Source organism: Pteropus vampyrus, unplaced genomic scaffold, assembly GCF_000151845.1.
Source record: "Pteropus vampyrus isolate Shadow unplaced genomic scaffold, Pvam_2.0 Scaffold124, whole genome shotgun sequence".
NCBI lineage: Eukaryota > Metazoa > Chordata > Mammalia > Chiroptera > Pteropodidae > Pteropus > Pteropus vampyrus.
In genome coordinates, this window is record NW_011888905.1 from 1,484,629 (window position 1) to 1,497,643 (window position 13,015).

The 13,015-nt window shown below is 61.8% G+C and overlaps 2 protein-coding genes across 3 annotated transcripts in view; one reads left to right on the forward strand and one right to left on the reverse strand.

Annotated features, from left to right (window-relative positions):
* The window catches only part of MEX3A (mex-3 RNA binding family member A), a 9,513-nt gene extending 583 nt beyond the window's left edge, over positions 1–8,930 (forward strand). Inside the window, 2 exon segments of the mRNA XM_023534337.1 lie at positions 1–170; positions 3,602–8,930. The exon segment at positions 1–170 is cut by the window's left edge and continues 52 nt beyond it. Coding sequence (XP_023390105.1) covers positions 1–170; positions 3,602–4,689 — 1,258 coding nt within the window. The 3' untranslated portion in view covers positions 4,690–8,930.
* Positions 8,931–9,721: 791 nt separating this feature from the next.
* Positions 9,722–13,015, reverse strand: part of RAB25 (RAB25, member RAS oncogene family) — a 7,386-nt gene continuing 4,092 nt past the window's right edge. For both annotated transcript variants that reach the window (XM_011366390.2, XM_023534365.1), the window contains exons 2-5: positions 12,253–12,448; positions 10,964–11,157; positions 10,404–10,484; positions 9,722–10,024 (exon numbers count right to left, since the gene is read on the reverse strand). In XM_011366390.2, coding sequence (XP_011364692.1) covers positions 9,897–10,024; positions 10,404–10,484; positions 10,964–11,157; positions 12,253–12,448 — 599 coding nt within the window. In that variant the 3' untranslated portion in view covers positions 9,722–9,896. The remainder of the gene's footprint in view (positions 10,025–10,403; positions 10,485–10,963; positions 11,158–12,252; positions 12,449–13,015) is intronic.

Here is a 13,015-nt window from a genome sequence, read left to right on the forward strand (position 1 = left end):
CCCCGCGGCGCAGACGCCCCAGCCCCCCACCGCCCCCAAAGGGGCCAGCGACGCCAAGCTCTGCGCTCTCTACAAAGAGGCCGAGCTGCGTCTGAAGGGCAGCAGCAACACCACCGAGTGTGTACCCGTGCCCACCTCCGAGCACGTGGCCGAGATCGTGGGCAGGCAAGGTAAGCGTGCGCCCAGATCGCGAATGGGGACTGGATCGGGGGCACCCCATCTCTGGCGCGGAAAGTTCATTTCCTCTCTCCTAGTCCGCCTCTGGCTGTGTCCCTTCCCCACAAAGGGGGACCCGCCCCCTACCCTGATTTCCAAGTGCCACAAAGTTCCCTGCTACCCCCGGTCGGGACTGTTCTCCAGACCTTTCCTCCCCCAGGGCCCTGCCCTTAGACAAAGAAATATCCTCTCTCAGAGAGAGGGAAAAGGGAGGGGACCGTCTCCCAATCCAGGGAGGCTGTCCTGAGGGGGTGTCCGCTGGAAGCCAGAAAAACTGGCGGAATGGGCAAAGAGTTTCTCGGAAGCCCCTACTTCGGGCGGCATCTGCTAGTGGGTTGGGGAGCGGGTACCCCTGGGACCCCCAGCCGCCTGGAGTTGCAGACTTTGGGGGAGACCTGGCCAGGGAGCCAGACTGAGTATCTGTCTCTTTGTTGGGCTGTGTAGGAATGGGAGGGGGTGTGGCTCATGGGAGGGTCCCAGCCTGGGGGAGAGGTGGGGAGGGGCCCGGGGAGGAGGCAATCCTGCGGTCACCCACACACCGAAGTTGCACGGTCTCTGGGGTTTTGAGAGGGGTGCCCCCAACGAAGTGCCACGTCCTGGGGGGACCTCTCCTCTTCCGTCTCAGGCTTTTGTTCTGGGCTGGCCACGGCCAGGGGCCGGAGGCCTGGAGCGGGTTCTCTGGCCGTGAGAGAGTAGGACAGGATGGGAGGGGCATGCTGGGGGGGGGGTGACAGACCTTCACCTGGAGATTTGGTGCAAGGCGTGTGTGTGTCTGGGCGCGTTTGGGGAGGGGTGTCGAATTAATCCAGCGTAGTCTGTCTGATACCACACCCTCTGTCCAGCATCCCTGGGCGAATGGGGGTGGGAGTGTTGGTGAGGGTCCAGACTGAGCAGACGGGATCGTGGGGACCCTTCCCTCTCCCAGTTTCCCAAAGGGGAGTGGGGGGCGGGATTTGGAAATGGCCAGGGGGCTGGGCTGGGGAGTTGGGGTGGGGGAGGAGCAGAGGAGGAGCTGTCCCACCGTGGGGAACAATAGGAGCTGCGTTCCCGGCCGGGAGTGAGGGGGGAGGCCAGCCCGGCAAGGGAGAGGGGAGCCGGGGGGCCCTGCCCCTGATCCCACCTCATCCCCCCCCGGAGTGCTGGGGGTTGGGGGGATTTTGCAGGGACATCCAGAGTGGAGGAGGGGAAGGCGCCGCTGGCCTGCTCAGCGGCCCCCCGTTCCCCCGGGGCACTCCATCTCTTGAGATGCCTGATTTAAAAAGTTAGATTTCCTCTTGTCGCCAGGAACTAGGGACCCAGAGCCCTGGGGTTGGGTGGGGACACTGAGGCCTTTTCCCGTGTGTGGGGGTTGGTCTTCGGAGGCCCCGGAATTTCATGGACTCATTCCTTCCCATCCTGCCTCCGCATCAGATGGGCCTGTCTCGTAGAAGTAGGGGGGTTCCCCCGCTCGGAGGAGACAAGCTCCCCCTCAGTCCTCAGGCATCCGGAAGTCCTCCCTCTTGTCTGACCTCGCTTCTGCTGCAGTGTCCTGCTCCTCTGTGTGACCTCTAGGAAGGTGAAGCCCAGTGGGTCTGCCCTGCAAGAGATGCTTCTTCGGGCGCGCGAAACCCAGGGCGAGGCCCACTGCCGGTAACGCGGCCCTGGCCTGTCCTCACCCCAAGCCAACCCCCAAGGGCACCTGGCCCTCACTTAAGTTTGCGGGCCCTAAACTCAGAGCCAGAAGCCGGGCACCTGGGAAATGCCACGGGAATAGAAGGCGTGGGAGGAGAGACCCCGCGGTTCCTCTCCGCTTCAGGCCTCACAGACAGACAGGCATTCACTGGCGGTACAGCGGCAAGGGTGTGAGCGTGACAACAGGTAGGACTTCTCACCTGCCAAGAGGTCTGCGGACAAAAAAGGGAGGGGCACGTGCCCCTTCCTGAGGTCTCAAAGGTGAGGAGAGCTGCCCCCAGCCCACCGTACCGGCCCGCCCGCCCGCCCATCCGCCAGGATTAGAGAAGAAGCCATCTGGAGTGGAGGAAGGAGAAAAAAAATGAGCTCGCCTCAGGCCTGTGGTTGGAGGATTGGGGCAGAGGCAGAAATCTAGGACCGCGGGCTTGGTTTTGGAAGGATGGGGAGTGAGAAAGGGGATGGGGGGGGGTGAGCGAGTCCCTTTGCCAGTGGGCTGGGTGGGAGTTTCCTGGCGAGCGGGAGGGTGCTGTCTGCGTGCTGGGGGGGGGGGGGGGCAGCGGGAGGAGGGAAGGTCGCGAAGGGTATCCGTGTGAGCGTAGGGTGCACGAAAGTGCCCTGCGAGCATTGTTTAGAGAAAGGCACACGGTGCATCATGGCTCTCGGGCCCGTGTGTGCAAACTCACACGCATGTGGCACGTGTGCCTCGAGAAAGCGTGTGAGTCTCCGTGTGAAGCCCAGGGCAGGGGCAGGGAATGTGGGAGTCGAGAGAGGCTGGTCCAGGCAGCCCGAGGTCTACAGCCTTCGGAGCCTTCGGAGCCTTCGGAGCCGGGGCGGCCCGCCCCCTCCCTCTCTCTTCCCCCTTCTCCCTCTTTCTTTGTCTCTTTGTCTCGGCTTCTATCTCTCCCTGCCTCTCCCCAACCTCCAGCCTTAACCCACTCCTACTGCAAAGGGGAGCATGGGTCCAGAAGACCTCTTCCCTCACCCAGCTCGCCCCCCAGCCCCTCTCAGCTCCCCTGCCCCCAGGGGCCAGGGCGGCAGGAGTGTCCATGGGCCGGGTGCTGTCCCTCACACGTCATTATCTTCATACTCCTCTTGCCCCTCTTGAAACTGATCCTCAGCCCCTTCGCAATCTCCCACACTCCACTGCTGCTGCGAAGTTGCTGTGAACCTCAGTGGACGGAAGGCGTGGGGGGTCCTAGAGCTGATGGGGGTCGTGGGCCCTAAGTAGGTTGGAGGACAATTTCAATGAATGGAGGTCAAGTGAGGAGTAGATTGTCGGGTTATTCAGTGCATTGGGGTCCGTGGAAAGATCGGGGTCAGTGACAGCTGCGGGGGAGGTGGAGCGATTTGGACGTTTGGAACCGCACGTGTTTGGGGAGGAACCGGTGCGCGCGCCTTTGAGGTTGGCAGCTCGTCTGGGAGGTTCGGCGATTATTTCCGCGTTTCAAGGACTGAATGAACTTGGAGGGTCCGGAACGGAATTCGAGGGAAAGTTGGTACGGTTTGAAATCTGTGACAGACACGCTCGGTAGATCCGCGATACGATGAGTGGATTGCTCACGCCTGGGTGTGTGGGGGCGGGGTGCAGAGGGCACGGAGAGGTTCCTGCTCTGGCTGGCGGGGGTATCTGAATAAGGATCAGGAGCTTATTGGTCCCCGCAACACCTTCCCGCCTGGTGAGTTTCTTTTCTCCCCGCTTCCCTACCTGTCCCAGGATGCAAGATTAAGGCTCTGAGGGCCAAGACCAACACCTACATCAAGACCCCGGTGCGGGGCGAGGAGCCAGTCTTCATGGTGACCGGGCGGCGGGAGGACGTGGCCACAGCGCGACGGGAAATCATCTCCGCCGCCGAGCACTTCTCCATGATTCGCGCGTCGCGCAACAAGTCGGGCGCCGCCTTCGGCGTGGCGCCTGCCCTGCCGGGCCAGGTGACCATTCGCGTGCGGGTGCCCTACCGCGTGGTGGGGCTGGTGGTGGGCCCCAAGGGGGCGACCATCAAGCGCATCCAGCAGCAGACCAACACGTACATTATCACGCCAAGCCGCGACCGCGACCCGGTGTTCGAGATCACGGGCGCCCCGGGCAACGTGGAGCGCGCGCGCGAGGAGATCGAGACGCACATCGCCGTGCGCACGGGCAAGATCCTCGAGTACAACAACGAGAACGACTTCCTGGCGGGCAGCCCCGACCCCGCGCTGGACAGCCGCTACTCGGAGGCCTGGCGGGTGCACCCGCCCGGCTGCAAGCCGCTGTCCACCTTCCGGCAGAACAGCCTGGGCTGCATCGGCGAGTGCGCGGTGGACTCCGGCTTCGAGGCCCCGCGCCTGGGCGAGCAGGGCGGGGACTTTGGCTACGGCGGGTACCTGTTTCCGGGCTACGGCGTGGGCAAGCAGGACGTGTACTACGGCGTGGCCGAGACCAGCCCCCCGCTCTGGGCGGGCCAGGAGAACGCCACGCCCACCTCGGTGCTCTTCTCCTCCTCCTCCGCCACCAAGGCGCGCGCTGGGCCACCGGGAGCGCACCGCTCTCCGGCCACCTCCTCCGAGCTGGCCGGACTCCCGAGACGCCCGCCGGGAGAGCCGCTCCAGGGCTTCTCCAAACTTGGGGGCGGCGGCCTGCGGAGCCCCGGCGGCGGGCGGGATTGCATGGTGTGCTTCGAGAGCGAAGTGACTGCCGCCCTGGTGCCCTGCGGCCACAACCTGTTCTGCATGGAGTGTGCAGTTCGCATCTGCGAGAGGACGGACCCGGAGTGTCCTGTCTGCCACATCACAGCCACGCAAGCCATCCGAATATTCTCCTAAGCCCCACCCTCACCCCCCACCCCCCGCCCCGTGCCTCCCGGGGCCCCTCCCCGGGCCCGCCCATCTCTCTTCCACTAGGGCCTTTTGGGAACCAGTCATTTGAGGGGCAAGGTGCTTAGAGATACTTGCTCGCTGGGGGGTGGGGGGCGATGGTGGCTGGAGGGTGGGCCACTTTCAGAGCCTCTGGTCACCCTGTCCTGGAAAGGTTGGGAGGGGGCCGGACCGGAAATTGACTAGAGTTACAACTCTGATACCTCAACACACCCTTCAGTCTGCAAGCAGCTAAAAGGAACTTATATTTTGCCAGAGGTGGCAGCTAAAGCGTCCCGACCCCCCTCTGTCCACCTCCCAGCCTGTGTCACACTACCCCTTCCTCTGCGGAGGGGAGGGGAGGGGAGGGGAGGGGGAGAATCGCCATCCCTTACCCAGAGGTGCTCTTCCCATCCTCAGGCCTTCTGGTCGTGATGTCCCACCTCCTAACATGGCCCTCGGGGCCCTCCACTGCCATATCCAGCTTGGGACTCTGTTCCTGGGTTTTCAGCAGTGGGAGAGGCTTGGGGCCCTTTCAGAAGCCTACATTGATTGTGGGGGGAGGGGGAAGCGAGTCAATCAATAAAGGGCTCAGACCTGTCCGTCCCGACAAAGCTGGGCTGGAGGGGCTCCGTCTGCCCCCTCCGGCTTCTCCCCTCTGCCCCCCGCGGACTCTCCTTTGACTGTGCCCTGTTCCCCAGGCCTTCCCTCAGGCCTTCCCTGGACTTCCCCTCGGTGGCCGTGGTCACTCCCGCCCTGTCTCTTCCTTCCCTTCTCCCTCCTGCCCTGTCCAGCCCAGCTTTGGGGACACCATCCTCCTGGGGAGTTGTAGAGAGGACATTTTGGTGGTCGCCCCTAATTCCTCTTCTGGCACCTGGAGGCCCTCTCCCCCATTCCTCCAAAGAAACACCTCAAATTCTTCATGGAATGTATCCCCGTTCTCAGTGAATATTTGAGGAGGGGACTAATATTGGGGTACAGAAGGGCCGCCCCTCCACCTTTGCCATCTCTGGGCATTACGTTTAGGGAGCAGCCCCCCTGAGCTGGATGTCCCAGCAGTGGGCGGGGCAGAGCCAGGCAGTGGGTCTGCTGTTTCAGGGAGCAGGAGAGGCTGTGGGGGCCCCCTCCCCGTGCCCCTTCCTGGACCTGACCCCAACCCGTATTCAGAGCAAATCGTGAAGTGTGTCCTACCTGTTGTGGTTGAGAGAAGCCACATCTTCAGAGAGGGGTCAGTCCAAGGCCAAGCAGGACTAGGGGCTCAGAGCCTGTCGGGAGTCATGGGTTGTCACAGGCCTCCGGCCCCCTTAGCTGCTTCCCTACCGCTCACTCGCCACCAGCCTCCCACCCTCCTGGTTCTGCGGGCCGGGCCAGGAGAGGGTGGGGGATGGGGGGGTCCCTGGAGATTCTTGTAAATAATAGGGTGGGACTGTTGTGGGTGTGCTCCGAGCACCTAAGCTCCGGAGTCCCATTCTTCTTCCTGGGTGGAGAGGGGGTGCAGGGATGGGGGTACAGAGGGGACTTCCTCCTCTCCTTCCTCCTGTTGTGAATGAACTCACCTCTCGGCCTTCCCTCCAGACCACCAGCTTGGGAGAGGAGAGGAAGGTCACGGCCAGGAAGACTGGCCTGTGACAACTTCCCTCCTCCCTGCAGATGTGAGCCATCCTGAGATGTCTGTACAATAGAAACCAAACCAAAATGGGCACCCTCTGTCGCCCGGGGTGGGGGTGGGGTGGGGTGGGGTGGGGTGGGATGTCCGTCTGTCGACCCCCCTCCCCCTCTCCACTCCTTCCCCACAAAGGCGGAAGACTGTTACACTAGGGGGCTCAGAAAATTCAATCTCACCCTTCCTAATCGAGCCAGACCTAGAAACAAACGCGAAATACAGAGCGAGAGACGAAATACAGGAGAGAGAGAGCGTGAGAGGGAGTGAGGTAGGCGACCAACAGAGGAGAGAAAACAAATAGCAAAAAAAGAAAAAACAGTTCTTTATAATTTAATATTCTATTTTAATAAAGGTGTTTATTACCGTATAAATGTAGCAAAGAACCTGGGCTAATATGAAAAAAAAAAAAGACTTTTTATTAGGTAATTTATTATATGAAAAAGGATATTTTATTTTATGATAAAGTGATCCTTAAAAAAAATAAAAAAACTTTAGAAGGTTTAGAATATATGTAGGGAGAGAAGAAAAAAATACATTTGTATTCAGAGTTAAATCTTAAAAAAGTGTTTTTAATATATGTTCGGGTTTACGTTCCTTTTTTCCCCCACTTTTTTTTGGGGAGGAATGTCATGTGCTCTTGGGGGGGAGCATCCTGGGACGGATGGCGGAGACAGGGGCTGGGGGAACGTGTCCCTCTGGAGCCCTGCAAGTGGATTGGATTTCACTCCATGGGCTCCCTTCCCCTCTCCCCTCCCCCTCGGGGCGGCCGGCAGAGCCAAACAAAGAAAGGGATTAACAAGAAAGGAGGAAGCTGGAGGACTGAGGACCTGGGGCGCCGCCCCCCCTTCCACTGCCCTGTCCCAGGGCGAATGGGGAGGAGACGCCGGAGCAGGCCCGCAGGCCCCTCAGAGAGGTGTGAGATTTAAGAGAAAAAAAAATTTTTTTAACCAAAAACGAGAGAGAAGAAAAAGAAACCGAGGGGTTTAAAAGAAAAGAATACTACAAAATAATTATTAATAATAATAATTCAAATTTATTTCATATAATCCTAGAGAAAAAGAGAAAGAATTACTAGTTACTTAGTAGATGATATTCAGATAGCTTAAAGTTTAGTAGCGTTGCGGACCCCCGGGGTCCAGTAGAATGTATAAAAGTAAGGAAAGGAAAGTAGAGGCAAGTGTCCGAGTCACCCCATCTTCAGACGCCAGAGTGCGGGCTTCCGGTCTGCGGGGGTCGATTCTGAGAACCCCTGGCTTTTTCACTTGTAGGACAAATCGGTGAGGGGCTCGGTTCCCAGGGTCTTGGAAAGGACGAGCGCTGATCATGTCGACCAGGTGGGGGCAGCAAGGGAGGGTGACCCTGCTCCGCGCCCAGGCACCTGGGGACAGAATGGAGGGTGGAGACTGCCCAGCCCCCACCCTCCGGGGCCCAAACGAGGCCGCCCTTGGAGTGTGACCTCACCACCCCCCTCCGCTGCAGGTTGGTTCGAGAGCCTGGTAGGTCACTCCACAGACAGACGCACGCACTTTCCACCTTCTCAGAGCTCCGAGGGGACAGAGGGCTCCCTCCCCTCCCCGTCCCTGCTCCCACCCAGCATTCCACTTAGCTTTGGGCAACGAGCGACAGGAGTAACAATCTCGATCGTTCCTTAAGAGCTGCGCGTTACAGCTTTGCAAAGTGGTTCGTTGTCTCACTGAAGTTGGAGTCCAAGGACTCGCCGCCCCGGGGGCGCGTGGGGCGGAGACGCCGTCCTTGAAGGCTCGGGAAAAGGGGCCCCAGGGCGCGGAGGCGGGGAGAGGGCAGCAGAGACTAGGGGACCCGACCCTAACCCTCTCTGCTCCAGCCCACCTCCATCTGTCAGCGTTTAGGTAGGGGTCACCCACCGTACCCCGGCTTGGAGGGCTCATCGCTCTCCCCACGGGACATTGGGGAGCTTGGCTTTTGCATGCGAGAAATCCGTGTTTCGAGCACTTGCCTTCCAGCAACCCGGCTTGTCGCCAGGTCAGGCCCCGCCCCCGAGGCCATCCGAGGGGGTGCAGGGCCCCTCGGCTCTTTTTGCCAAGAGGACCCTGCTCCGCGACACCAATGACTGCCGTGCCCTTCCTGGCCCTAGACCCCAAACGCATCTCCCTCTCCCCACCCGACTTCTCGCCGCACCTAGAGACAGTGCCCCTGCTCTTTTTGTCCTAGAAACCCCGCTAGTTTGGGAAGGTAGCGTCTAGGGTGGGGGGGGCTTCCTTCCCGCTCGAGGGTGCGGGTGGGGTAGGGGGGGTGGGCGGAGACAGCCCTGGGGCAGGGGGTGGTCTCTCGGCTGTAGAAAGTAGAGTAGGATCGTGGTCAGACTTAATTTGAGGCTTCTAGTGAGAACACAGGACTCCACCGAGGAAAAATAGTTCAAAAGCAAAATAAAGGCGGGAAACAAAACGGACCCATGAATAATCTAGTCAAAGTGATGTTGCACAAAATGCAGAGAAACCAAGAAGGGGGAGGGTTAATGTATTAAATGTGCTATTAAGAACTTAATTTTATTAAAAGGATTATTACTTAAGGCTCTGGCTTTTGTCTCTGCCTGTGGGGACTGGAGGGGGGGGCCTTCTCCAGCGATTCTGGGGGCCCCTGCCCACCTCACAGGAAGTGGCTGGCCCCTCCTGCCTGCTCTTCACTGCTCCTGGCTGGAGACCCAACATCCCGTCCCCTCCCTTCTCCCCATTTACCCCTGTCTATTCCTTGGGGGTACAGTCAGACCTCCGTCCACCCTCGATGGAGAGGCTGGGGGCCCCGTGGAGAAGGGGCAGAGCCTGAGAAACAGGACTTCCCCACCAGAGTCAACCTGGCCCCGCACACCACACCCCCTCTTCTTTGGGGTCAGGAGGAAAGCGGGATAGAAGACCTGGAGCCACCGCCTCCTAAGCTGAACCCCGTCTTTCCCCAGCACGCACCCCACAAGCAGGGCTGACCCCGACTCCCCTTCTCCCTGCCGTCTCCCTTCTGCCTCCTCCCCTCACCCCGGCGTTGGCGTGACCTCAGCTCTTGGCACCGGGGCCCTGGGCAGCAGATGGTGCCCGCGATGGTTTCCTTTGTCTCTCCCAGAGATAGCCCCTCTGCCATGCTGTCCTCCCCCACCTGCACTGGGGGCTGGCAGAGGGACGGGCGAGCACCTCCCACCCCCTTGGCACTGTCCCCAGACCGCAGGACTCCAGAGGCAGCTGGCCCTGGGGGGGCCGTGGGGACAGTGGGGAGGGTGGCGGGGGAGGGGAAGGGGAACAGGGACTCTGAGGAGGGACTGGAATTGAAGGGGAGGCACAGACAGGAGGTAGCAGGACGGCCGGGCATTGATACAAAACAGCTTTATTCAGGGCCCCGGTCTGTGGGGGTGGCGGATGACAGCGGCATGTGGGCGGGGCCTGAAGACCTAGAGCTCTGTTGGGGGCGCATGGGGACTGGCCACTGTGACATCCGGAACCGCAGGGCAGGGGCTGGCTGGGCTTGGGGGGCATGGCTGGCCGAGCTCAGGTCAGAGGCTGATGCAGCAGGCCCGCTTCCCACCAGGGCCGGGCTCCTGCCCAGCCTGGGTGCCGCCCACAGTGATGGCGCTGGTCCGGGTGCTGCTCTGCCGCTGCTTGGACACCTTTGCAAAAACCTCTGGGCGGGCAGAGGGCAGCGGTCAGGTCAGAAGGAGGTTTGGAGCCCACAGTCCCGTGCACACACCGCGTGTCCCCTTCTGAGAGCTGGGGGTGAGGGCGGGGGTCACACTTTCGCGAGGTTTTGCCAGAAGGAAGTGGAGTCGAGTCCCTTCTACTTACCTGGGTGGAGTGGGACTGAGTCTCGGTCACCTGGCTCCTAAGCTCCAGGCTGGGGCGGGGTGCTGAGGGGAGGCCTGAGGGGGAGGCTAGGGGCCCCCAGGAGGGCTGAGGAGCCAGAGGGCGGAGAGGGTTGAGTGTCTGCATTCCTCCCACCACCCATGGAAGCCTCTGGAAGCCTCGGGGATGGGACGGGGTGCCGGACGGAGCGGAGCTCTAACCTTTGAGGACAGTCTCGAAGGCCAGCTCCACGTTGGTGGAGTCCAGGGCCGAGGTCTCCAGGAACAGCAGCCCGTTGTTTTCTGACAGGAAAGGAAACGCACCGTTAACTGTGGGGTCAGAGGCGACGGTAATAATATTTACTTCACGTTTACTGCGTGCTAACCCCTGGCCCGTGTCGCCCACTTGATTCTTAGAACCACCTGTGAGGCAGGCCTGACCACCCAGAAACGCAGAAAGAACGAAAAAGAACTTGCTCGGGGCCCCGTGTCTAGGAACTGGCCAGGCCACGGTGCGGGGCCGTGGGACTCGGGCGCCCGCGCACAAACGCTGCTCTGGCTGCCTCCAAACTGCGGAGGACTCGGGGGCAGGTGTGACGCAGGCGGTGAGAGCCCCACATGCATGAGCATCTCTGAGCGCTGCCGGGCAGGGCTGTCTTAACATCCAGTATAAACAGTTGCCCATAACGACACTCTCAGGGCAAGTGGTGGGACATAGTGAGGGACACAGGGGCACAAGGTCGGGGGGGCGGGCGGAGGGCTCAGGCCGCCGCGGGGCTCACCGGCGAACATGCGGGCCTCGTCAGTGGGCACCTCCCGGGCCTGGCTGAGGTCACTCTTGTTGCCCACGAGCATGACAACGATGGTGGCCTCGGCGTGGTCGTACAGCTCCTTCAGCCAGCGCTCCACCACAGAGTAGGTCTGGTGCTTGGTCAGGTCAAACACCAGGAGGGCCCCCACTGCGCCACGGTAGTACCTGTGTGGGCAGAGGCCAGGTCAGGGCCCTCAAGCCAAAAAGCCAGGACACGTCCCAGCGATCGGGGCTTGGGCCCAGGGAGCCGGACCCAGAGAGGGCTGGCACCGGGCTCCGAGAACCTTCTGGAGCCCTGGTCTGGGAGCCTGACGGCCCCCCGCCCCGCTTGGAAACTGCTGGCTCCCTCCTTCCCTCGCAGCCCCTCTGCCTCAGGCCCTGGGTCCCGATTTTAGCCCCTGCCATCCGCCAGCACACACCTGGGCTCTGGGCCGGTCGGCCTCCCGGATGCCCCCGCCCCCAGATCCTCCCGGCTCCACGGCCCTCAGTGCCCTCTTCTCTCTCAGAGGCCGTCTTTCCCTGACATGACCCCCTGCCGCACCCTCGCAAGCAGCCAGCCACTCCCGGGGCTCGATGCAGCTTCTTCAGACCGGTGACACCTAACCACTCCTATTTTACTGAGGAGTCAGCTGTGGCTCGTAAGAGGTCCGGTGACCAGCCCAAGAGTGATGAGTGTGTGTAAGCAAAGCCCTGCCTCCTGCCTCCTGCCTCCTGCCCCGGCCACACGCTCAGACCGCCCTTCTCACATTTGGCCTCCCACTGACCGGAAGCCACTCTGCTTGTGGTGTCGGGAGGCCTAATTTCCTGTGTGTCCTCTGAGTCCTTGTCCGAGGGGCCAGCCTTCCACCTTTGTGCAAAGCACTGGGCAGGAGCGAGGGTGCTCCCTGGCCTGGGCCTGCTCCCATCCCAGCCCTCACGAAGCCTCAAGGCTCTTGTATTTAAACAAGGGTGGATGACAGCACCTCACTCCCATGGCACCTGGAGGAACACCTAAAATACCCAGCGTAAAGTGCCTGTACCTTGCTCGGCACATAGCAAAGGCCGTGCTGCAGTGACTCTTAGTCCAAGCCCAGGAGTCAGTATCACCCTGCCCTGGCTGGGACCTGTGGCTGGCAGTCTGGTGCCTTCTCAGCGGCCGGGACGGCCAGCGCGCTGCCACTGGGGGCCCCGCCTCCTCCCCCCACGCTCCGCCTGTCCCCCAGAGCGTTCCCTGACTTCCCCAGCACCCCACGCCGCAGCCAGCCCCCGGCCCGGGCTCACGCCGAGGTGATGGCTCGGTACCGCTCCAGGCCGGCCGTGTCCCAGATCTGGGCCTTGACAGCGGCGGTGCCCAGCATGACGGTGCGGGTGGAGAACTCGACGCCGATGGTGGTTCGGCTGTCGTGGCTGAACTCGTTGCGCGTGAACCGGGATAGCAGGTTGGTCTTCCCCACACCCGACTCGCCGATCAGCACCACTGGAGGGGCGGAGAGGCCAGGCTGAGCTGGGCGGAGCCGCAAGCCCCCACCCCTGCAGCTGGAGCCGGAGGGTGGGGTCCAGCGCCAGCCCCCACCCCTGCAGCCCCCACTCCTGCACGCCAGCAGGGGCAGGAGGGCAGAAGACTGAGGCCGGCCAGAGAGGTCCTGGCAGAGGCTGGGGTCTGCAACTCCGCGCGATGGGCCCGTCCGGCCGAGGGGCCGAGCGCTCCAGGCCCCGTCTGCTTAGACAAGGTTGGAGTTCTCTGGGCCGCCCGTGGGCGTCGGTGCTCGGGCGCTGAGTGGCAGGACAGCAGGGGCGTGGCCGTGGGCAGGGTGTAGGTCTGGGGGAGGGTGCACCCCCCTGGCGCAGGGCGGTGAGCGCACGCATGTTTGCATGCATGCGAGTGGGAGGCTGGTGTGCGTGTGCACGGGAGGGGCGGAGGTGTGAACGGAAGTGTGGGGGGGGAGTTTGGCAGATGGCTCGCTCGCCTTGGTAGGGAGGAATGGCAGGGAGTGTGTAGAAGTTAGGACCCAGTTGTCCCCAAGGAGACGCAGTCTTCCCCGGC